Raw genomic sequence first — 25,754 nt, forward strand, 5'->3', positions numbered from 1 at the left:
CTGGCTATCCTGCATGTGGGGTAATTGTGTAAAAATTATTTTGTTGCTATCCAGGCTTCTTACAATTATAAATCTGGAATTGGAGAACAAGATCTCCAATAGGGCTGAAGGCTGAATCTTCAGTGGGTTGAATGTTTAACATCTACATTTGGCTAATGTGCATTGGTTTCTATGCTAGCGACTTGGGGAGAAATAGTGCATTCTTTAGTCTTCATCCTGTCAAGCCACACTGTTCAAATGTACTGTGTTTATTGTTTAAGTATGATGCAGCACAACAGGTTTTCTATAATATTTCGGTAAACTGTGATTCGGTTTATTCCCTCCTCCTCAACTTGCTTTATAAGATGTAAGTTTTCTACTAACTGTAATGCTACTTTGTATACGTTGTTTACATTGATGGAATTGTGATATTTATACTGTTGATTCCTTTTTTTTACCTTTGCAAATATGCTTTTAATTCAAGAACTGTGCATGTAAATGTTTAAAAGTTTGTTGATCAAACAAAGGTTTGAAATAAAAAAAAAACTGAAAATGTACAAATGCGGCTTAAATGCCTGAACCCCTATGTTCGGATATGACATCATAATGTCTGAATGTTGGTTTGTGCCGCATATACATGGAACTGCTGGCTGTGGATCCCAAGCCCATGAAGGAGGCCCTCCTACTGCAAGCAAGTCGTCACTGTGAAGCAGGAGATTTATATTCAGAGCAATGCAGGCACGGAATGCATTTACTTATTTTAATTAACTGGGGTTTTTTTTTTATAACGTGCCTAATACCATAACGGAGTTCGGTTTCTAAGCGCGGATCCGGGATTCGAACCTCTGTTGCTCTGCGTGGTCTTGCTTCCAAGACCAGCGCCTCGCCCCTGAGGCATTCTGCTCTTTAATTGGCCACACAATTTCTCAATGTAAATGGCCAGCTGCCTGACCCTACATGTTCCCATATAAAATCGATGTCTGACTACACAGGTCATGCAACCAAACCTCTCCTCTTGTGGTGCAAGTCAATCCCTAACTGTAAAAGGCATACTGTCGAGCCTCTACTCCAGTACAATATACATATCTATCTGGAAAAAGCCTGCCGCCTACTCTCTCCTCTTGTGGTGTACATACATCAATGTCTGACCGTGGAAGGCCCGCTTCCGAACCTCTCCACTTGTGTTGTAAATCAGTGCCTGCATGTATAAGGCAGGCCTGCAGCCTAACCTCTCATCTTGTATTGTAAACCAATGCCTGCCTCTACAAGGCCTGCTGCCTAACCTCTCTTCTTGTGTTGTAAATGAATACCTGAATCTATAAGGCCTGCTGCTAAACTCTCTTCTTGTGGTGTAAATCTATGCCTACCTCTACAAGGCCTAATGCCTAAACTCTCTTCTTGTGGTGTAAATAAATCAATTCCTACGTGTACAAGGCGTGCCTTCTAATCTCACCACTTGTGGTGCAAATCAATGCCTGACGGTATAAAGCCTGCTGCAAACCTCACATCTTGTGGTGCAAATCAATGCCTGACGGTATAAAGCCTGCTGCTAACCTCTCTTCTTGTGGTTTCATTCAATGCCTGACTGTATAAGGCCTGTTGTCTAAACTCTCTTCTTGTAGTGTAAATTAATGTCGGATTGCATAAAAGCATGCTACCTATAATCTCGCTAATGTAAAATCAATATCTGAATCTAACCACCCCTTCACGTCTGTAAAATCAATGTCAAAAGCTGGGCTTGCTGGATGTCTCTCAAATATGTACAGCACTCGGACGCCATGTTGTCCTGCTGGTGACCAACACCTCTGTGAACTGGATATTTAACAAAGCAAAGCCGCAGGGCACTGTTCCAAATAGCAGTCGATATTGTATTGTCTTGCACGCTCGTAAACATTGCTCTAAGCACCTTCTGTTCATGTGTCCTGAGGCCAAGGACGGCAAAGGCAGAAACAACGACTTTAGCGACACATGCATTCAAAAGACGGGAGCTGACATTTAAGCCAATGACAAGCCAATGCTTAAATTAATGTAATTTCTGTCCACCACCCACCAACCTCGTGTAAATGAAATGCAGCTCATTATGTCGCTATCCAAAATCCAGGAACGCCTTTTGTGGCTTAATCCCAGGCAGTACAAGGATGGATTAGGAACCTGGCAGATAATGCATTCACAGAAACGAAAAATAAACTATAATACGCGCTGGCCTTAACCAGCAATAAAAAGGAAACACATCCTCCCATTTTGGAGCATAATTGCATCCATTTTAAGAACCTACTTTTTTAGGACGACATATGCTGCACAATTTGGACAAATCCCTCCTGTTATGGAAACAAATGCGCGCCAAACGGCAGGGTAAAGCGATATCATACGCGCCCATGCGATGCTGTGTTACCCCGTTCGACAGCAAATGCGCTTAGTGTAATTTGTGAGAGGGTGGGGGAAAAGCTTTCACAGCATTTTTAAGTCAAAGTTAAATAATAACAAAATTGCATGTCATTTGTAGTGCTTTGTCGGCATGCACATGGCCGTGAAAAAGTACATTCTATAAAAGTTCGTTTTTTATAGACGGGAGACAGAACAACAAACAAGTTGCACATATCAGGGAAACATGTAAAACTGCATTACAATTTACAATGCCAGTGCCAGCTGACCTTTGTGTATAACACTTGTGTACGAGCGCGATAGAAATAAAATATCAATCAATCTAGATCATATTCAGTGGTAAATCAGTAAGTAACTTCCGATGTGAAAATAATACTGCCACTATGTTTGTTTTATATATATATATATATATATATATTATATGTAGATGGACACAACACTCTGATGCTCAGGGGGCCTGGTCAGCACCCTAGCAAACTACATAAATTAATAACATATATCCACACATTCAAAGTTATAGTGGGCTTAAAAGGCTTGAAAATAAAAATCCTACTGCCGAAATATGAAAGCAGAATTAGCTATTTCAGCACCAAGTCGTTCACACAGACAATTACATATATATATACACACACACACACACATATATTTGGAAACATCGTGTACATTCCTGCCAAATGCCAACGACCACCCATTTATAACGTTTAAACACGAACGAGAATCGACTCTCCCACAACAAAAGCTGCAGTAAGCTTACATGGCTCGGTTAGACTGGCTGTATTTGAAGAGTTTCCTTTCCAGCTCCAACCTTCTCTTTTCACTGTAAATATGAGAACAGATTCAGAATGATTAAGAGGTAGAACACTCAGCTAACATTTTAAAAGTGACCTGACATGAGGCGAATTCGGTTGAATAGGTCTTGAATACGAAATTGCCCGTTTCAAAATATAAAAGTGTGGCAGTCTCCTTGCCAGAGGAGCCAGGGGTTCGAGAGGGACTAGACATGCAAATTAGGTCTCAAATAAGGGAAAATAAAGTGTGGAAAATAAAGATGACAAATACAGAATGCAAAACATTGAATATGCAAAAATAAATTACTATAGTTTTTTAAAAAAAAACAGACTTTAGTTGGCAGGGATGGGGAAAGGGAGGAGATGCACAGCTGAAGATGGGAACAGTGTTTGTGGGTACCCATTAAAGAAAGGATCTACTGCCATTTTTAAGGGCAACATTTACAGTATTTTACAAATGTTAATATCGTACATATATTCTCAATCAAACAAAGAGTAGGTCGATATGTATGCATGGTTTATTTTTTGGCCGATATTTCAGTATGGCATATTTCAACATGGAACCATAAAAGCTGCTTATTGAATTCACGAAATCCTCTGAATTATATAAAAGGAACACTAAAAAGAACATTGTACGAGATGTAAAATTGTGTGACCACTCTTGCTCGAGTGTGGCGGCTTCCTCTGTTCCTATGCCCGGGTGATTCTCAGAGGAGGAATATGACAGAGGGGCAGACAGCCTAAATTACTTATTTCCCTGCTCTACACAGCATGGTCAACAGCTTAATCACTTGAGGGCTATTCCAATTGACTCTAAAAACGCAAGGACCTGCCGACAGCCAAACACCCTCTTCCGATCAGAGTGTCTTGGCAATCACGTGGATTATGACCATGCTCCGTGAAATGAAAGGACAAGGGCAGAAATTAGAGCAGAAGCCGAGAACGTCAGGACTTGACTCGGATCAGATTCCCCATAAAGGGCTCAATCAGGCATGCCGTGGCGCTACGGGGGAGGCACAGTGGCTATTTTCTGCATCTGGTAAAGAAAGAGCGAAGATCTTCCGGCTGATCGCTGCCGACTCAAGTTGACAGTTGATTGCCACCATGAGATCAAATTAGGCTTCAGCTATGCTTTCATTTTCCTGCAATCAGAGCAGGGGCGTGGGGTGGACAGAATGAAGCAGGCGCTGGGAATGAGCACGCACGCTAGGGAGGAACTTCATGGTGGTGAGCCTTCTGGTTGAGGCGCCAGGGTAGACAATGTTTAGCTTGATTGAAAGTGATCTTAGCTCATGAAATCTTTTAGTGCGCTACCTGGCCTATACTTAACAGAAACCATTGACACTTCATCAAAACGGAAATACAGCGTCATGCATCTCCACTAAATAAACATGCCCTCTATTGTCCACGTTTCCTGGAATCTGGAGTTTAAGAAAAAACAGTAAACCAAATCATGTAGCATCATTGTAGAGAAGCACGGATGGCTCCTGCGAATAAGGTTGATGGAGAAACACCTGAGAGTGATATTCTCAGACAGATAATGTCTCAACAAGTTCTAGATTCTGATCCAAACACTCTCACAGTAAAAGCAGCGTGCAATCAGTTCCTTTGTTAGAACTTGACAGCAAGTGGCAAGTAACAGTGATGAATGTGTGGCCCTTCAGCAGGACATTTAGCCACCTCTACAGTGTAAGTGCCTGTAAAGCCACAGTAGGACTCGAGGTGTGCATGCATGGGGAATGTATCTAGCCTGGAACTAGCTAGCGCGGAACGGGTCACTGTACACGTTACACGTACAGGAAGCATTCAATGAGTCCGTTAAGGAGAGGTTGTTTGAAGAAAACATTTTAATCCCTTACTGACGTGATGAAGGGGTGGGCGAGGATCCAGTGATGAAGACTACGTGTCATTCTCAAATGAACCATCCAGAGGATGCGCCCTCATAATATCCCATGATGTAGCAGAAAACAATGGTGGGGGATGAATAGGACTGGCATATGACTAAGAAGATGCTACGCCGTTGCCTTAGGATGTGTTGGAACAATCCCGAAGAACCTTTATTAGACTGAGATTGCCCATAGACCATCATTTTCAAGGTCCCAGCATGTAGGCAGTTTTGAAATTAAAGAGCTCCTGGGACAGCGTGCAGGAAGTTGACGCATTATGCACAGGATACCTCTGAAAATGAACCCAACAAAGTAGGAGACAATATTTTTTTATGGAGCATTTACTTTTCAATTAATTGCTACTTGTAGTAACTCAATTTACAACTTCCACTTTAGCAGCGTGCAACAACCTGGCAGAAACTGTGCTTATTTCAAAGAAAATATAGAAACAAGGACCTCTGGAGCTGCCATGAATAGAGAGTGCCTCCTTTGTCTACCTCAGGTAGCCAAGTGTGGCAGAGGTACTCTGATGCAGGCATGAACACCACTCACTGCTGATGTTACAGCCTGCAAGATTTCAAAGAGCTCCTCCAACATACACAAAGCTCAGCTTTATAAAGGTAATGCGCAGACACATAATGTTATTAAATACATTGCGTTACTTTGCAAAGGTGGGAAATAAGTCTACAGATGTACTGCAGTGTGGTTCACCGGAACACAATGCACGGAGCCATGCCTAGGGTAGTTCAGAAAATAAAAAAAATATTCTTGACCAATTCAAGAACACAGTCAAAAGACACTGTGGTCTATGCCTCTTTTGGTTTCAAATGATTTCATTTACATGGCAATATTGAAACAAGTGAAAAAACACCACATACATCTATAGGAAAAACAAAAATTCACAAACATACTAAATAGTAACAAAGTAAGCAGAAGTTCAAAAAGTGATTCCACATATTTTAATAGAAAAATGTCAATGAAGAAACTCAGGGCCTTTCACAAGGCACGCAATGCTTTACAGCAGAGGAGAGCAGTTCAAGCTACACATGGTTTCAGGCGGTCACAAAGTAAGACGTTAGTAGCAAGGGAGACCCAGGCAGATCGAAAACACAAGTCTGTGTACGCTAGGTAAACAGCCTCCACAACCGAGCACCACCGCTGGAGCGAAGGTACGCAGTGTTCCACAAATGGCAGGTGTAGGGCAGTGATGCAGGTCCATAGCCCACACGGCGTTGATAGACAGAAGAGCCCAGGAAGGGGTAGGAGAAACCACCAAAGAAACCGCAACCAAAGCAGGGGCAAGTAGGCACATAGCCCACATGGGGCTTATAGTCAGAAGACCCCAGGGAGGGTTGAGAGAACCTACGACGAAAGCCAGAACCCAACTTGGGCTAAGGAAGCCCTTGGCCTACCCCAGGCGGAAAGCAGGAATATCTGAACAGAAACAAGAAGAGAGTGGTGTTTTCTAAATACTGATAGCCACAAATCAGAAGAACTCATTCGGCTGAATATATCCCTGAGGAGGGGGTAAACCAAAAACTGTGTGGACTAGCAGATAAAGCCTTCATCGTGCCAAAGAACATTAAGAGAAATTATTTTTTGTTTTTTTGGAAAGACCCTTTATTTGTTGGAACTACCAAACAAGGACCTGGAAAAGACTTTTGAGAACTCTTTGGTGGAGGTCAGAAAACCAGCCACCACCGAGTGAACCCTGGGCAACAGCAACCCTATTCTAAGTTAAAACTTAGACTTTCTTTTCATAGTGGTAGGACAGATGTTAGATTGCTTAGGTTTTGACAGAGGACAGAGTTTGCTTGGTTGACACCCTAACAAGCACCCTTTTGTTGTTTTATAGAGTAGGGAATTCATATGATATGATATGCATTTATAACGCGCCTGTACACAAGTGTTTCTAGGAGCCACAAGACAAGGGGGGAAACACAGGGAGGACAAAACAAAGAATCCCACTAGGCCTTGTGCAATTCGGATCGTGCAAGTGCAACAATAGAAGTGCCAGGGGATGAGAGGGGGAAGTGCAAGGGAGAGGAAAGGGGGAAGTGCGAACAGGGCAGCGCGGCTCTAGGTGGTGCAGGAGCCAGGGGGGCTGCAGGGGCTACAGTTACAGCCCCTAAGTGCGCAATAGGCCAGGAGGCAGTGCAAGGCAGACTGGTCGTTGAGGAGCCTGCTACCCAGTGAGACTGAGGGAATCAAGCAACCGGTCAGCGCAGCAGACGGGTAAGTTAGCAAGGGAGCGAGCGAGAGAAGGTAGAGGAGAAAAGGAGGGTCTTGTGCTGCTTCCAGAACTTCAGGTGGTCCGGCTCAAGTCTGAGAGGGTCAGGAAGGATCTACCCCCCAATCTCTGCCTGGAGAAGCATCTGACCCTCAGAGAGCTGGAGTTAGCTGAGCAAAGGACTCTAGAAGAAAGGTATTTTGGAAGAAAAAGTTAGATGTAGTGCGGCCCCGGAAACAGAAAGCCTTGTGGACGATGCCGAGGGTCTTGAACTTGATCCTTGCAGCCACCAGGAGCCAGTAGAGAGATTTCAGGGCTGTTGAGATACGGTCCCTGGGCTTGAGGCCAATGATAAGTATTGCAGTCCTGTTCTGGATTAGTTGCAGGGAGGCGAAGAGTAGAGGTAGGCAGATTGAGAAAGATGTTGTTGCAGTAGTCCAGCATGGAGAGAACCAGGGCTCTGGGAGACAGTGAGCTTCTGGCGGAAGGTGAGGAAAGGTAGAATACCTCTGAGGAGGTACAGCTGAAAGTGGGCCTTTTTGGCAAGGCCTGTAATGTGATCAGAGAAGGAGAAGGTGCAATAGAAAATGACGCAAAGGTTTTTTGCCTCACAGGAAGGCGAGGGTAGAGGGCCCAAGGAGGGTCGCCAGAGTGCGAGAGGGAAAGCGGGAGCATAGGTTCCAATGCGAAGGATCACCGTCTTGCTAGCATCATTGGAGGTGTACCAATCCTGAATTGTGGATACACAGTCAGGAATGAGCGAGGGAGGAGAGGAGGCTGAGGAAAGCCTGAAAGAGCCAAGTGTCATCCACATTGCAATGAAAGTTAGAAGAGAAAGTGGAGATCAGGTGGTCCAAAGGGGCCAGATAAATATTGAAGAGCCAGGGTGAGAGGATAGAGCCCTGGGAGAGAGCACATGTGGAGAGAGAGGCGAGGACAGAAAGGACCCCAGTTCGACTTGGGAGGGACGGTCGAGGAGGAAGAGGAAGGAGGTCAACCACGCCAGGGCCCGATCCCGATCCGTGATGCCCAGGTTAACAGAGTCTGTTGATCAGGGTGGTGTGATTGACTGTCGAAAGCAGAGAAAAGGTCCAGGAGCGGACAGAGGGAGAGCTGGAGTCAAGATTAGAGAGCAGATGTTTATGGGTGTTCAGGAGAGCAGTTTCCGTGCTTCTGGCTGCTCTGAAGCCAGACTGATGGTCATGGAGGAAGTCAACAGATTCAGTGTTGAGGGTAAGCTGGGAGATAGTCAGCTTTTCCAGGAGTTTGGCCAGGAAAGGAGTAATAGAGATCGGGCGATAGTTTGCCGGACATGTAGGATCGGCAGAAGGCTTTTTTAGGAGGGGCTGCACAAGAGAGTGCTTGAGGGGAGAATGGAAGGATCCAGTGGTGAACAAATGCAGAAATCGTCTAAAACTGGACCAAGGGTGACAATGTGGTCCTTGATGGTTCTGGAGGAGCAAGGGAGACCTCCTAGTAGCAGAACCTAGAGAAGGTTTGCTTTCATTTCAAATAAAAGTGTGTTTAAACATGTCCTCTTTTCAGTCACCTAGATCCGACTTACCACAGAGGACACTGATCCAACCCAGTGAACAGTTTTGACCTCCCTTCTAGATCAATACATTTCTAAATCTGTATATTAGCAGGCAAAATGGCACCCATTTCTGGGCATTGATGTATGGCGATTGTGATGAATCCAAGGGAGTCATCACGAATCCCCTGTCAGTGACCTCCTCCCAAGTGGCCAGGGGATGGCAGTCGCTACTTGATCCTGGGGGCAGTTACCTGAGGGAGGATCACATGGGAGGGGAGGAGAAAGCCACCGGGGAGACGTTTTCACTCCAGTGGAAGAGACGTGATATTCCCCCCTTTTCCATGAGGCAGACCCCTAGTCCCCTATTGTCAGGCCACCACCTTTGACTCAAACACCAACAGCACATATACATCTTTTTCTGATATGCCCTTATTTGAAATCCCAATGTAAAACCAGATGAGAGTTAAGAATCCAATATCATCTATGGACTCCAACTCCCATAATCACTCAGGTACTGAAACAAGGAAGAGCAGTAAAGAGTTTGTGCAAAGGAACAAGAGCTCAAAGTATCACACGCAGACTAGTTATTTTTCCGTACATTCAGTGCGCGGGACATTTAAAGATGGAAAGCGCACTGTGGAAGTGAGCTGTGCAGGAGAGGACGCTGTGCCCCAGGACGGGACTCGTGAATACGGAGAAGGCCCCCAGAGCGGAGGAAGAGAAGGCGCATTCTAGCCAATAGGGTCATGGAGACAAGAGGAGCTACCCTGGAGCTCCTGGAGGTCAGACCGGTCGCTGAAGAAGCACTCCTCATTCCCAAACACAAAGGAAAGCTGGCAAGTCACAGCAGAGACACGTAAGCAGCTGGGAGAAGGTATGCGCGCCTCCCAACGGAAAGCAGATGAAGGAGCCATCACACAACAGTGCAAGGAGTAATCAGAAACGCAACAAAGCCTGGTGAGTCTGCCTAAAGCCGTAAGGGACCCCAAGGCCTTCCGACAAGCGCAATAACACTGATTGTTTAAATGGTACAAAATTGCTAATGTGTGCAGATCCCAAAGATTACAGAATCAGTACCCAATAAGAATAATGTTTGAATGCCTCTCGGCCGCTTTCAACACAGCAGACCACCAGGCGCTTACGGACACCCTACATCAGCACATGGAGATCAGCAACTTTGTCCTACGCTGAGGTCCTACCTCACCAACGGCAAGCAGTTTGTTCAGATGGACTCCTGTAGATAGCCAATGCTACTCGTCACCTGTGGAGTCCCGCCGAATTCCATCCTCTCTCCAGTGATCTTCAATCTATACATGGAGCCGCTGGGAGCCTTTCTAGCCATACACAACATCCACATCCACCAATACGCTGACAACACACAACTATACCTCAAGATCGACACCATCAAGGACATCCATAGGCTCAAAACCTACCTCTTGCTGATCCAGTCTTGATATGATATATGTCATTTATAATGCGCCTGTACACAGTGTTTCTAGGCGTATTTCTTGGATGTCCAATGCATACTTGAATCTCAACCCCTTCAAGACTGAATTACTACTGCTCACCAACACTGAAAAGCCAGACATACAGACCTGGCTTTCAACCATGAACTCTGAGGGCTTCACACCCAAGCTCACCTCCTGCACCAAGTCCCTCGGGTTCCACATTGATAAACACCTCTCCTTCAAGACACACATAGCTAAGAAAACTCAGACAGCTGGGTATCAGCACTCCCTCCTACGAAAAGTCAAGCCCCTCCACCCTCCCTCCGGACAGCTTTAGATCCACCGTTCAAGCACTGGTCGTATCCTACCAGTTTGGGAGTAATGCACCCCTCGAAGGCCTCCCGTCATCCTCCCTCATGCCCCTGAGAAGTGTCCTAAAAGCAGCTGCATGCCTCATGAAGGGTCTACGCAGATTCGACCACATCACCCCAGCCCTCAGTGACCATCACTGGCTCCCAGTGCACGCACAAATCACCTTCAAGTCCTGCTGCATCATCTATAAGGCAGTCGCCCTCAAGTCACCCAGCTACCTCCCAGAGAAACTCAACATCTTCAGCAGATAGCCCACCACCAGAAGCCAGGACACGGGCAGACTTGAAATCCGCTGCTGCAAAAAGGAAAGGACCAGAAAACAAGCCTTGTCTGCCTACGCCCAAAGACTATGCAACCTCCTCCCTGTATGCAGCGGACTCAGCTCCAGGCTCCTACAATTCAGAAAAGAAGTCAAGACACAACTCTTCAGGGAGTCTCTCCTCCTCAACACCCAGGCCATCAGGTCACCCCTCTTGCCACCTGACTCGCTAGACGCTGCAAGTCGCTCTGCTCCTTGCCACCCAGTACAGCGGTACACCCTCCCCATGCCTCTCTGTATCCTACCCTGCACTGTATCTCTGTTCTGTTGTTACCCCTGAAAAGCGCTCTGTTATGCATATGTAATGTTGTACACCTCTGTAAAGTGCTTCATTATGAATCTGTATTGGTGTTTAACTCTGAAAAGGGCTATGTCCGCGCTCAAATACCATAATAATAATAATGCAGATAAGACAAAGTAAGAAGAATGTTTGAATACAGACAAGACAGTCCAAAAGGCAAACCCCACCCAATACAGATGCGTGAGATGCCAATGTGGGGGAGAAGTTTGAACAAGCATTGCTAAAGATAGATATACTAAGCACCTCACAGTATATGCTAGTTTGATGTAACTAAAGAATGAGGAACATAAAATAAGCCCTGGCAGGCGAGTATACCAGGCAATTGAGATTGAACCTTCTAGGCCTGGGGCCTCAATACCTTCAACTCTCTCTTCCTAAATATCTTCCTTCTCAAGCTCTTCGCTCATCCGCCTCTAACTCCCTCAGGGTCAGTCGCTTCTCCAAGCAACAAGTTTGTGGTAGATCTCTTTCTTCGGCTGATGCCTCCCTCTGGAACAGCCTCCCTGCCTCCCTTAAACTCGAGGAGAACCATCCCCGGTTCCAGGAGCACCTCAAAATCTTTCTCTTTGCTTCTGCTTTTTCACCTCCTCTCCTCTGCTGACCTCCTAGCTGTGACTGGAACTGCACTAGCTTCCTGGACACCCTCTGATCTCGGGCCCAGGTCCATCCTTTGCCAGCGTCACACACCTGCACTGCCCGCCTGGCAATCCCTGAACTTGGGGACTGTTCTGTATCCCCCACAGTCCCCTACCAGCCCTTGACACCTGCTGTGTCACCTGATGTCTGCACTTACCCATGCACTTGCCTGACACCTGTTGTTTGCACTAACCCTTGCACTTGCCACTTGCTGGCCGTTACTTACTTATTGTTGTCTATTCCCCTGTGCTGCACTGTCCCTTGCCCCCCCTCCCACGCACTTGCTTGTTCTGAATGATACCTGGCCTAGTATGATCGTTGTCGGTCTTCCCTTTGCTCCCCTCCCTCGCCGCGCCTTGAAACACTTGTGTATAGGCGCGTTATAAATGCCATAGCATATCATACCCAAGATTCCTGGTAGAGGAGTAGGGGAGTATACCAGGCAATCTACAAAGCTACAAGATGTTTCACAGAAAGGCTTATACAAAGCTTTACTGCTTAAATATGAACTTTGTGAGCCTAAAGCAGGTCTAAAGGAACTGCAACTTAAAGTAACACTTTTGCAATCCTATTTTGGAGAATCTAGTTGAAGGGAAACATCCCCAGGTTCCAAGGGCCTTTCACCTTGGAAAACATTTTTGTTCGAGTTATTACTTTTGGTTTTTGAACATGTTTGCCATCATCAAGACAAAGACATTTCCTTATGCCCTTTGTTATTTTGTTTGTAGTCTGAAGGCCAGGATAGGACGTTTTGGACACAAGGACAGATTACTGGTTACGGACTTCCTGACACAGACAGATCCTTCGTTTTTGCTTTCTAGGTAGGGGAATTCCTCTTCAGAATAGGGCTAGAAAGGCATTTGCCCAACCTCTTTTATTTAGTAAATGTCTTTGGCTGAAAACATGAACACCTTGTGTGTGCCTCTCATTGCTGACGCCTCACATAATGATCAAGAACATTTGAATTTCTCACAACTAGATACTTTTCAAATTGCTGGTTACATCGAGAGCCTGTGATTTACGCCCCCAACCAGGCTGCAATGGTGGACTTAGCTTCCAGAAGGCGGTGAGTGGCACACCTTTCCCTGTTTGAGAGAGGTGGGTATTGAGTTCTACTGAGGATCGCACATAGGATGGATTTAGGTGTGTATGGAATCTTATGCCATTCCGTTTCTCCAACCAGCGACATGACTTTATTCCATTAGTAGGATAATTTGGGACAGGGACAGAAGATTTCGATGACTGCCTACCTACATTTGTGCCAGCACAACTCCGAAAAACACCAGGAGAAATGCTCACAGTTCATACAATATGAAAACCAGCTATAGAGCATTTTGTCTGCAGTTCTATGTGCTGTTTCATAGATGAGACAGTGGCATAACCGAGTGCTAGGAAACCATGCAAATGGAAGCGAAGCACAGTATAAAAAAACTCAACAACATAACTCAATATGCTTTCTCATTTCACCTGTTGTCCACATCTCTTTGTCACGCCTTCGCGCACACATACAGCGAGGGATTAACCCAGGCTCTGGAGAATACTAGACATTTTGAATACGAGGACTACCACCTAGCAGAATTGTGGTCTCAGTGGGTAGTAGCTATATCGTCTACCTTTCTCTGAGGCAAGGCTTAGAAACTAGTGACTTATTTGGAAATATTGGATTCTTTCACAAGTCTTCCTCTCTCAAAAATTAACCCTATCGTTCTCAAATAAACTGACAGCAGTATTTTTGTGAACATATGACACAGACATGTGTTCCACTTTCCAATGCTTGACAAGTGCACTCCCCTGGATGCTGATATGAATTTAGGAGTATAATAATATTTTAAACATATTTAATTGTTGGTATAATTCACACAACACACTGGGATGTTTCTTGGCGCATCATAACAGGCGATATTATTACCAAAGTCAATGGTAGATCATTTGTTGTTGAACGTCTAGGGGGTCCTTCTGGGATTTAAACTTGTATCATGCAGGCTGAACAAAGTTTAACTTGACGAACCTTCGGATAAATTAACCCAAACTGCAGAGGTACTCATTCACAAACATCCGAATGTTCTTGCTTACAGGGCAACTATATACGGACAGAGTTATCAATTTCCTCGACATGCCCCTAGCTGTCTAAGCAGAAGAACTCTGATGCCAATGTCCATAACCCATCATCTTTTCTCGGAGTCGAGTATGAAACATTCATCCAAAACGTAAAGAGAAACATTAAAATACGAATTTATGCTCGTCCTTGTGCAGCACCAACCTTTGACCTTGGAACAAGTTATGGTGTGTATGCCAGCCATCACTTTAGGTTTATTTAAAAAAAAATATATTTTTTAAAAAGACATACCATATCAGCCTGGCCAACGTGCCCAGCGATAGAGATGGGCACTTTGCACAAAAGGTGAAAAAGATGCACAATCCTTTCTTTAACTTTCAAATAAACATTGGTAAACTCGCAGGTATATTGGCTGAGACAGTAAGGCATTGTGTATAGACCCTAATATATAACCATCATATACAAGGCCAGAATATTATACAACAGCCTCTTCGTAAAGGGCAGACTCTTATTCCGCAAAGTAAGCAATGACACAAAAATGTATGTTGTCTGGATTTTTGGTATTTAGATAATGTTAAGAAATTTTGCTTGCAAGGCCGAGCCAAGAATAAGGAATTCATACATCACCCAGGAATGGTGGGGAAAGACCAAAATGAGTTTTATGCCCGAAGCTAGAACAGTAATGTGGCTCATAAAGAGCCCTTCAAAAGTAGGAAACGTGCTTATGCTTCAACATCCAGATGCCAGTGCTCAGACGTTCTGCAGCATAGGGAAGGAGCTGAAGTTGGTGAAATAGACATTTTGAAAGCCCAGGATACAGAGCAGGCACATAGCCAAGCTTGGAGACAATGGTGCCAACTGTGTAGATCTTAGCTTTACACAAAAAGTATGGCGACATTTTTGAAAAAGAAATGTTAAGAGACAAAAACCTGCAGATGAAACAGCCCTGCTCGAGAAGAGATAGTGATCTCTGCATCAATGAGTAAGCCAACGATTATTAGGATCTTCACTGCTTTGACATGCACATGATATGGGCCTATGTGGTCTGGCCAGAAACTGTGGTACCTATAGGCCAGAATCTTCTCCCACGAGCATTCTTCATCTTGACAATGAGCGAATGTGACTTGCAATGGCTGTACATACATTTTCAACAATACTGTCAAAAGAGATAATCCCTGCAAAACTGTGTGCTATCAGTTAGTTGGTTGAAATGCAGAGCATAATGGTGCCTGAATCAAGCATGTGTTCATTTGGCATTCATGAATTTTTGCAGGCTAGAGCTCTGCTGTCCATTTCCATGTCTCATATGCAGAAGACATAAGATGTTATGACGGACTGTGCCAAATGATGCTGATACATGAAATTAAAATCAGGCAATAACACTGCAATCCATTCACTGAAGAGTGAGGCAGCCAGAATCCTGTGATAAATGCCCCAAGATTTTGCTCATATCCTCTCATCGACTGGCGAGAACATTGCACATCTCACTTTTCCTGCTCCTGCGTGGCATCCACCTTTAACTAGACTTGTTTTTACACATGCATTAACCTAGTAATGCTTTATAATCTTCTGTATATTTCAAAATCTGGTTAGTTTCCATACCACTACCCTGTTCGATTTACACCTTAAGGTATCAAGCCAATTTAACAGATGGTTTCATAAGTCACATTAAAGAGTAGGGCTTGTGACAAAGTCCCCAGCCTGACCTGACTGGAGGATGGTGGATCACAAAGGGGCTGGAAACCACCAGAAGGCAGGTCATGCTGTTAACAGGTTAGGGTGGCTACACCACCCATACAATGTGCAGGAGACTGAGGGAGGCTAGAAGGCAGACTTAAGGGCCGCCTTGGGCAGAAGGCCTTGGAGACAGAGTGTAGAAGGAGATGGAGGGCGAGATGGGAAGCTGGAGGAGAGAAGCAAGGGCCTGGGGGTAGAAAGGCCCAAGAGGATAAGGAGAGAGAGTCAAGAGGCTGGGGAAAGAAAGACCCTGTAGGACTGGAAGAGAAAAAGACACAAGAGGCTGATTCGAGGAAAAGAACCAGGAGGTGGGGGGCAGGGGGCAGGTAAGGGATAGAGAGAGAGAGACAGAGAGACAGAGAGAGAGAACACCCCAGAAGGCCTTCTGTCTACATAGGTCTCTGGGCCTTAGTTTAAGGCCAGTGTGACACCAACTACAAAATCGACCAACAAGCTGCAGCACAGACTTGAGACCCGGGAGCAGGAATCCCACTGTATGACAGCTGCACAAGAAAATCACCCTGGTGATTTTAAGAGATCGAGACTTTGTTAGGGACTGTCAAATATTTTCTGGGAAACTCTTTGTTCTATTTGCCACATTGAGCACATTCCTCTACGTTTGATTTTTTTTTATATGTGAAGCTGCTAGGAAGACCAGGATCATAGCCTTAAGAAGAACTGAAATAGTTTTTACTTTGGAGTTTTTGAACCATCCCAAAAGACCCTTACACATAATTTAGCACACAAACATCCTGACCATGCTTGAGTTATTTTTATGCACAGCTTGAATGTGTACTTATAACCCTAGTACAGACTTGTTGGGAAACATATTGCACGTCTGGGTCATGTCTGATCCTTTTCTGCTTCGCGACAGCCAACATTGGAAGACTGCGGTGAGATTTGGGTTAAAACTTGGTTTTGGTGGACTTGATTGGAGTAGCACAAATTAGTCTGTCATACCAATTGATACAACCTATTAGCAAAAGGTCAGGGCAATACCTATGTGTACCAGAAGCTGCAGTTTATCCGTCTATTAAATGAGCGTTACTGAAATTTAGCCCCAGCGCACTATGTTCCTGGACTTCCCAAATTTATTGTTTTAAACACTGGAAGACTGGTTCATAGACTGTTTAATGAGTTGAACATGGCAGGCATAAGAGAACTAATCAGATTTTGAAATATCCAGAAAATAATAAAGGTTTACCAGTGAAATACATATCTCATCAAAACCAATAGAGCTTACAAAGGCTGCCCCCTAGGAGCAGGACAAACAAGATTCCTAATGATATTTTCAATCTATCAGATCATACGATCAAAATCTGAGAGCACTTACCACAGACCTTTGGCAGTCTCACTCTTGAGTTATTGGATTGCACCGAGCTGTGCATCATTTTATTTGGTTGTCATATGAACACTGTTATTTTAACTTTAGATGCACTCTTATTACACAAGAGTTACCAGGCCTCAAATTGTATTTGTTGTTTTTAACATTTGGCTCCCTATAGACCCAGCCACAGAACATTCCTGGGCTTGCGTCCACTTTATTTTCTTTTATTGCTCAATAGACCAAACCAGCATTCCAATATTCCCTTATTAGACCGTTTCCAGTTAGCAGGCCGACTTTGTTCTATTATGCCTCTCCCACACCAACCAAGTGGACAATTTCTGCAGCAGTGCCGATTGCATGTGTGGCGGGTCAGAAGGACACAGACTCCGATCTTAAATCTCACTCTTGATCTTTATTAAAAGAAAAGTGAAAACTCCTAACTTACCAGATACTACGGCTATTCCCTACCTAACAAAACTAAGGTGCTTGTAAGTGAGTCCAAAACAAGATCAGTCCACTATCCAAATTAACCTATTCTAACCCTATCACTATCATAACATCGAAAAGACACAGGAGAATTACTCCCTTCTCCTGTGAGCTAGTTCTTCACCAATGTTAGTTCAATAAGGTAGTTTTCAAGATTTCTCAGTAAGTTATTTGATTAAATGACACTGTTCTGATATTGTGTTCTTCCAAGTTTCAATCTTCTTTTCTCCCCGACCACTCTCTCTTCATTTACCTTTTATGTTTGGATTTATTTATCTTTGTCCTTTCCTCCTCAAAAGACCAATCAAAACAACAATCTAGTATTCCGTTTTAAAAACTTTTCTCCTCATTTAATGCCAATTTTTGATATTGTGTGCGACTAGATTGCACATTCTGAGATTGGTTCTCTCATGCTTCATTCACTCTGAATCTTATATCTTGACTTTATGTAGGCTCCAATAATGAGTCTCAGTCTTTCCACCTATTCTTGTTACTTTATTTTGACTGGTACGAGTATAAGAGTTCCAGTAATTAGTCTCACTCTTTTCATTTACTCTCGTTACTTCCTCTTCACTGGGACGAGTATGAGAGTTCCAGTAATGATTCTCACTCTTTCTCTATACTCTTGTAACTTTATTTTTATTGGGTCGAGTATGAGTGTTCCATTCACAATTCTCACTCTCTTAATTTACTTTTGTTACTTTATGTTCACTGCGAAGAGTATGAGGGTTCCAGCACTGATTCACAACCTAGCCGGGTTTCCCGCCTTCCCTGTTAATTTCAATGTTCAGGGATAGTGTCACCAGGGGAGGCAGCAGGCTGGGACCTTCATTGTCAGTTGTCGGGCAGCCTTCTCAATTCTTCAAACGTCCCCCCCATTCAGGTTTTCGGTTCCTCTTTCAATTGTTCCGCTTTGTACTTCCTTCACAGAAGTTGTATCAGCTTTGTTTATGGATGCTGTATTCCACCACAGCTTGTTTGTGGTCTTGGGGAGGAGCTAGCACATTGGCTAGCGCCTTCCTGCACCCCAAGTGCTTTACAATTAGGCAAGAATTCTCTAAGCACAATAGAACTGAGAAAGCCTTTTTCATGCAAATATAAATCGCACACAGGCGTGGCCAGCCACTCAATGAAGATAGATAGTATTTAAATAGGTTTATAGTGATTTCTTTGAATGCCATTATCTCGAAAAAAAAATTCAAATGTTTATTTACAAAACCCCAAAAACCAATAAAAACATTAAATAAAAAAATAATACATTCGAGAAAAAAAAGTAGACGAAATGTTTGAGATAATTGCATTTCGAAAAAAATGCATTTCAAAAAATGACTGGATCCCATTTAAATATAAGGTGCAAATAACTATTAGCTGATTACACTTGTAAATGTTATTCTATGTAGTTTTAAAATCTCAAAGCGCGGTAAAGAGCTCTGTACCAAAATGAATCCAGCCTGTGCTAAAGGTAGACTACAGGCATTGCGTGGTGCTCTGCTAGCTCTGGCAGAGCACACAAAGTGGCTGAACAGCTGTTTCCTGTCCATCAAAAACCCATGCAGACTAAAGATTCAATGCACGACATACAGAGTACTATCAAAAACAAGGTTTTAAGAAGAATTACTGCACCAGATAAAATATCAGTATATTGAGTGAAGTGAGGAGAGTATGGCGGGAAGGTGTGTTTATATATAAAGGTTTATAACATCGAAAAATATGATAAACATGAGCTACAATGTATTCTTGCATAGGCAGCATTATGCTAAGTAGTTTGTTCCAAATGGAAACCTGGCCATGCAAGAAGGAAGACTGCAGTATCTCTTATCTAAGAGAAGAAAGACAGTTTTGGATGAGCTATGCCAGTATCCAGTGACCAAGTCAAGAGTATTTAAGGCGCCTGCTTGGCATCAGTATGGAGGAGCCAGCCAGGGAAGAGGGACAGAATGCTGGTCGGGGGGCAGAGCTTGCCCCCCCCCCCACATCCTCATTTCTGTACAGATTAAATTTGTTGTCCTTGCAAGATAAAGATTCTTGGCCTTAATTCCTGAGAGGGGTCAACTTTAATCTGGTGAGAGTGTGATTAGGGGTATCTTTATATTTAAGGGGTACCCTTGTAAGTTGGGCTACCTTTCAGTGGTCACGCCACCGCTTGCACTTCTCTCAGGGTCAGAATGCTTTGTATTTGGTTTGCTTCTCCACGTCTCTCCTCTCTGATACCACGCGTCTGGAATTTTACTCTGGCTTCCCTTCTGCATCTAACACTATGCATCCAGAGTTTCTGGAGTGCTCCTCTGTGAGCTGTCTTGAAACCTGCAGGTTTTCTCTCTCTCGATGTCTCTGCCTCCTAACCTTATTACGCTGCATTGGGACTTCCTCAGCACAGCATCATAGTCCTTCATTTCTTTCTGCTTCATACGCTGTAGGTTTCCTGTATGTTTCTTCATCTCAGTACAATGCAAGTTCTTCTGTATAGGCACCAATAAAGGATTTGACCGACAATAACAAATCCTAGTTTGTTCTCAATATTGTCTTTTAGTAGAGGTAGTTGTAGGCATGTTATTCGTATGTGGCTTAGAGAATTCCTCATAAGAACGGCAGTCCTTGTCCCCAAAGGAGGAGTCTCTCCCAGTGAGGTCCTGCTTGCCTTTACCCCTAAGGAGGATATTATAGCTCACAGGGAAAGGTTCCCTCTGGGGAGAAGTGATAGAATCCCACAAATCATCACACATGCCAGAGGCGCACTAGAAGCAAGTTTGTCTGGGCAGAGGATGTGCAGATAATGTCAGGTCTCACTATTTCACTTAAGTGACCCCAGCAATCATCTTCCTCCAACATAATTCACTCCAGTACTCAACCTCTCAATCTGATACACGCTTACACTCATGTATATGTGCTATCCCACCTCACAGCAAATAATAGCCTCCATAACCACATGTTTATCGTAAACTTTGCCATGCCTCCAGGAATCACAACACGCTTCCTCGCGTTCTGCCTCCCAAGCTTCACCAAACAACAATAAAAGTTGCAGTGGCCTCCCTTTTAACGTATGCCAACTACCTAAACATCAGACAAAGATTTTTGAACTCATGCCTTCTAACATCCACCTCCTTTGTATCTCGGAATTCTGGATTCATGATGCTTCGGGCCAAGCGCTGACAGCTCCCATCTCCTCCAATTACGGTCTCCATCACACCAACTGCTAAACATGGAAGGCAAAGGCTCTGCCATGGTCTTTAAAGAATCCCTCCTTATTACCCATCTTCCTTTCACCACCATCAAAAACCTTGCCATCAACATTGTCCTTCTCACACTTAAATGCCTTTGTTAGGCTCTGGAGGATCTTGCCTTCAAATACGCCAATATTATAGTAATGAGTAACTTTAATGTCTGAACAGACTACCCCAACTCTCCCATCACAACTTACTTCTTGGGAAACTTTGAAGAGTTTGGGGCTTACCCAAATGGTTCCCGTACAGATGACCTCATCCTATCCAATCCAGAAATTCCCCAAATGGATGACTCCCTCTCTATGATCTGGACAGACATATTTGCGGTTCATTTACAAACCCTGAACCTATTCCATCGCCTTGCATCCCATCAGGAAAATAATATCCCTGCCCACCCCCTTGGAAAAGATTTCTCAGTTCTTTAATCTCCAAATTTTTAAATGCCTTTCCCTTCCTCCCACCCCCTCCATGTCAACAGCACTCACTACCTTCGAAACCTGGTCCCCCCCTTGTAGCCACAGGCACTTTACTCTTTCGACACTGCCCTCAAACGAAATTGTTTTTCACCATCCTACAGGAAGCTAAAACCAGCATCAAGGATGGAAAGGATGTTTGTGACTTATCTACAAAGCAGAGCTTATGATGTTTTATGAAAATCTCAGAGATCTACAAAGCCTCTATTAAAAGCAAGAAAAATAAAAACTGTCTCTCGTATTACCACGACAAGAACAAGCAATAAAATGGTCTTGGTTCTGAAAGAACTTGTTAATCCTCTGCATATAAAAATTCATCATTCCTTATGCCAGTTCTTGATCATCGGTCAACCTCCAATTCTGCCTGAATCTGGCCTGTGTCCCACTTGACCACTTGGCTACGTTTGTCAGTGTCAATCATTCCATCCTGATTGACTGAGTGCCTGCAACTGGGATCCTTGGTGGTGCATGCAAGTAGATCTTCTACTTTACATCTAACATCTACCAAGAAGTCCCTCTCCCACCGTTCACCTGTACCTTTCTAATTCTCAACTATGGCCCTGGTTCACCTAGGAGTCATCCCTTTCCCTCCCTTTAGTTTCATGTATATGTCCTACCTTTGTGTGTGCTTATGTGCTTATTCAGTCTTTTGGTTTTTCTTTTGTCAAATATGCAGATGACTCCCAATTGGGCGGCGACTAAAATGTCACATGCACTCAATTGCATGCCTGCATGTCTGGCATTGAACACAACGCCGCTCCTTTAGCTTTTTGTCACTTCCACAGCACAGAATGTGTTTAATTAAAACCATGTATACCTAAAAAAAATGTTACATCTTTGTTAAGAAGCATTTTGGAAGAGCACTCATTCATATTGGCTGAAATGCCCAAAAATGGAATGTGATAGCTTTTGGAACTAGCTTCATAACTAAGCAACTCATTTTGGTAAACATTCCAGCAACCATGCCAAAACATGTAAAAGTCCATATTTTAGGTAGATGCAGGTCAGGACACCATAGTATTCCAGAGAGCCAGCCCTGTTCCCTCTCTTCCTTTGGTAATACAAGTAGCAGTATATGGGTGTAGCGGTTCCTTCTGGACTCCAGAACAACCGCTGTGGGGACACTTCACAGCTTCTGTAGATAAGCCCTGACAGACCCACCCTACCTTCTGGTTGGCTGGCTTCTGTGCTCACACCACGAGGCAATTCGGTTATGCTGTGTTAGAGCTGGGAGAGCCAGGGATTTCTTGGCTAGGGCCGAGCCATGGGCCTTGGCCTGACTCTAAGGGTCAAATGTGAGCCTAGCCAGGGAAATGATGTGCTAAACATGAGAGCTCTGTGTTAGGGGCTTGAGGTCTAGAAAAGAAGCTGGGGTTGCAAAAAGGTGTGCAAGGGGACTCAGGGCCCACACAGTGGGTGCAAAAGGGTTGCAGGCCACGAAGAGGGGTGAGAGAGGGCTGGGGCCTGAGAAAAAGAGGTGCAAGGGAGCAGGGGCTTGAGAAAAAGAGGTGCAAGTGGGATGGGGCCTGAGAGAAAGATGTGCGAGGGGGCTGGGGACCCAGAAAAGGGGGGTGAAGGGGCTGGGGCACCAGCAAAGAGGTGCACGGGGGCTGGGGGCCCAGAAAAAGGGTGCAAGGAGGCTGGGGGTGAGGAAAGTGGTATGAAGGGGCTGGCGGTTTAGAAAAGGAGTGTAAGCGACCTGGGGGGCAAGTAGAGGGGTGCAATGGTGCTGGGGCCAAGAAGAAGGGTCAGAAGGGGCTGGAGCGAGAAAAGGGGTCCGAGGGGACTAGGGGTCCATAAAAGAGGTGCAAGGGGGCTAGGGGCGAGAAAAGCGGTGCGAGAGGGCAAAGGGAGAGAAAAGGGGTGCAAGGGTGCTGGGGCCTGAGACAAGGGGTGCAAGGGTGCTGGGGGCCAAGAAAAGAGGTGCAAGGGTCCTGGGGGATAAGAAAAGGAGTGCAAAGTGGCCTGGGGCCAAGAAGGGGGATACAAGGGGGCTGGGAGCCAACAAAAAAGGTCCAAGGGGCCTGGAAGCTAAGAAAAGAGGTGCAAGATGGCCAAGAAAATGGCTGCAAGAGGGCTGAGAAAATAGATGCAACGGGGATGGGGGCCACAAAACCCATTAACTTACCTTTGAATTGGCCACTGCACTACCGCATAACAGGAGCACTCTCACCTGACTACCTGTCTGTCCCAGCCGCCTGACTTCTGGTTGTCCCATCCTAGCCAATCAATGAGTGGCTGGGGCGGGACAGAAAGTCAGGTGAGCATGCTCCTGTTGTGAGGTCAGAACTTGAGGAATGTGTTTTTATTTTTTTTAAACTGGGGTTGTGGGCAGCTGGAGGGGCTTGTGGCTTGCTTTGGGAAGGCTCTGACTCGAGATGAGGGTCAAGTCGGAACCCATGTTGTGACTCGGGTTGGCCTGAGCCCTCTGGGCTCGCCCAGCTCTATGCTGTGTGTTTTATACATGCTGTCCCACTCACTCATGCTTACTCTACCCCCCTCCACCCTTACCATGACCTAAAATGAGATATACTCCATACTTGCTTGAGAGTGCATCTTTCTTCAAGATGGTCTATCATGCTCCCTGCTGCATGGGACACACTGAAGATCCTTCTGGCATCTTGGACGAAATATAAGAGAACCTACTTTGAGCCAGCGACTGCTTGCTGCTGATTTGGACAGCCTTCATATTTCTTGTAGGTTGGAAAACACATCTCTTTTCTAATCTACAGTGTCTATCCCACAGTCTTCTGCAATAGCTCATTATTTAACTCGTGGGCAGAACTTTCCAATGAGCTCATTAGATAGTGAGAGGCCCGAGATACCAAACATCTAGGATTGCAGTTCTGTTGGATTGCCCAGCTAACTTCGCTGCGCCCAGCCTCCTTACTTTCACTGTCAGCATGCTTCTCTTCATCTTCCTGCAGCCGTGACATCCCCTTTAGGTCAAGGGATGGTGCACCCTACCTGATGGGGCACTTCATGTAATACACACTCCACCTTTTAACCTCAGCTCTACTCACCTCACCATCAAGGACGCCCAACAGAGTTTCAGCAACATTCTGAATACAAAGTTATGGAGCTGCCGCAACACCAGGTGAAGGGACCCGTGACGGGGATTTATTTATTCCCTGTGGCTGTCTGCAATTTAATGCCTTTTGGAAACCGTGGGTTAGACATTTGGGGAAAACAATCAGGGATTCTGGCCCTTGGCCTAATTACCTGACAAACGCTGTTCTTTGACTTGCATGCACTTCCCTGTTGGGCAAAGGTTTAAGGCCCCTCTGAGCAAACCCCCTGAGCAAGATATAATAAGGACTTCGGCAGCTCTCAGCTTACCAACCAGCATACAAAAGGAAGGTGCAATGAGCACCTAGGGTTTTAATTTTTAGGCAATCGATTTTCCCAGCCTCTGCTTGAGGGTCCCTCTCCCATTGGATTCCCTTTCAAAAGATGGACCAAGGGTTGAGTGATTACGGCATAATCCTCAATGAACGTACGACTATAGTTAGTCAATCTAAGAGGCTAAGTAATTCCTGTAGATTTGTGGGGTTCTTCAATTTCAGTAGAACATTAACCTTCTTCTTCTGCGGATTAAGTCCCTTGGCTGTGATGTCATGGCCTAGAAAGTTTACTTTAGTTTTGCTTCTCGGTGCATTCTGAAGCAATAACTTTGCCATGTGTTGACACAGCTACGAAATGCAGGTGCAGATTTCTTCCAGGTCTTCTGTATTATTTCTGGTTATTAGTATGCTACTAATTGGTGGTATTACAGACTGCCATTGTTATGCTTATTCATCTGCTTCTGCTTGTAACATTACAAACGTTTAAGCTTATTCATATGCTTCTCACAGACTTCTGGCGAGCATGTTGATGGATCTACTCATTAAAGTTTCCCATAACACCGGTCACCCTATGTAGGTTATGCCATTGTAGCTTGCTGTCACTGGTTAGTAACAGGACCCGAACCTGGTTTCCTACCTTGATGCTATGAAGCCTGGTGTTTTTCATAGGCGTTTCTGTCTCCCCTGTGACTTTCATAGGTTCTTATACTCCTTCTCCTTCTCTGCTGTGTGTTTATGTACCAATTCAGACAGATTTAGTCTGGAGTTTCCTCTTCCCACTACATTCTGATCATACTCTGTACATCCTGTGGATTTCTCCCATAGACTAGCTTGACCTGCAATAAACCGGTGGCAGCCTGGGGAGTCTTCTGGATTGCGAACAGTTGGCAAGATAAAAAAACATGCCAGTGTGTCCATCTATATCCACAATCTTCCTTGAAAGATCTTTTGGTGTCTTGTTAAACTCTCAACTAGTCCACTGGTCTGAGGATGGACTATTGAGGTGCACAAGGTTTTATTATTCAAGAGAGTTTTCACTTCATCCACGTCTGTCTTTTTACAAAACGGTGTACACTGGTCACAGGGAAAGCCACTCTTGTGACATAGTGACATTTGAAAACGTAATATATTATTGCCATTGCACTGGCTCTCAACGGAAGCACATTGGGATAGTAAGCAGCAAGATACAACATCGCCAGAACATCATGAAACTCGGTCTTGGATATTCCAAGATG

General features: G+C 44.6%; 1 protein-coding gene across 2 annotated transcripts in view; it reads right to left on the reverse strand.

Moving 5' to 3' along the window:
* The window catches only part of KIZ (kizuna centrosomal protein), a 2,038,369-nt gene that overhangs the window by 1,875,316 nt on the left and 137,299 nt on the right, over positions 1-25,754 (reverse strand). The window contains exon 2 of one of the 2 annotated variants that reach the window (XM_069608068.1): positions 3,116-3,178. The exons of the other annotated variant lie outside the window; for it this stretch is intronic. Within the exon in view, the coding sequence (XP_069464169.1) occupies positions 3,116-3,178 (63 nt within the window). The remainder of the gene's footprint in view (positions 1-3,115; positions 3,179-25,754) is intronic. 2 annotated transcript variants of the gene reach the window in all.

Source organism: Ambystoma mexicanum, chromosome 4q (assembly GCF_040938575.1).
Source record: "Ambystoma mexicanum isolate Mex_15411 chromosome 4q, UKY_AmexF1_1, whole genome shotgun sequence".
NCBI classification, from domain to species: Eukaryota; Metazoa; Chordata; class Amphibia; order Caudata; family Ambystomatidae; genus Ambystoma; species Ambystoma mexicanum.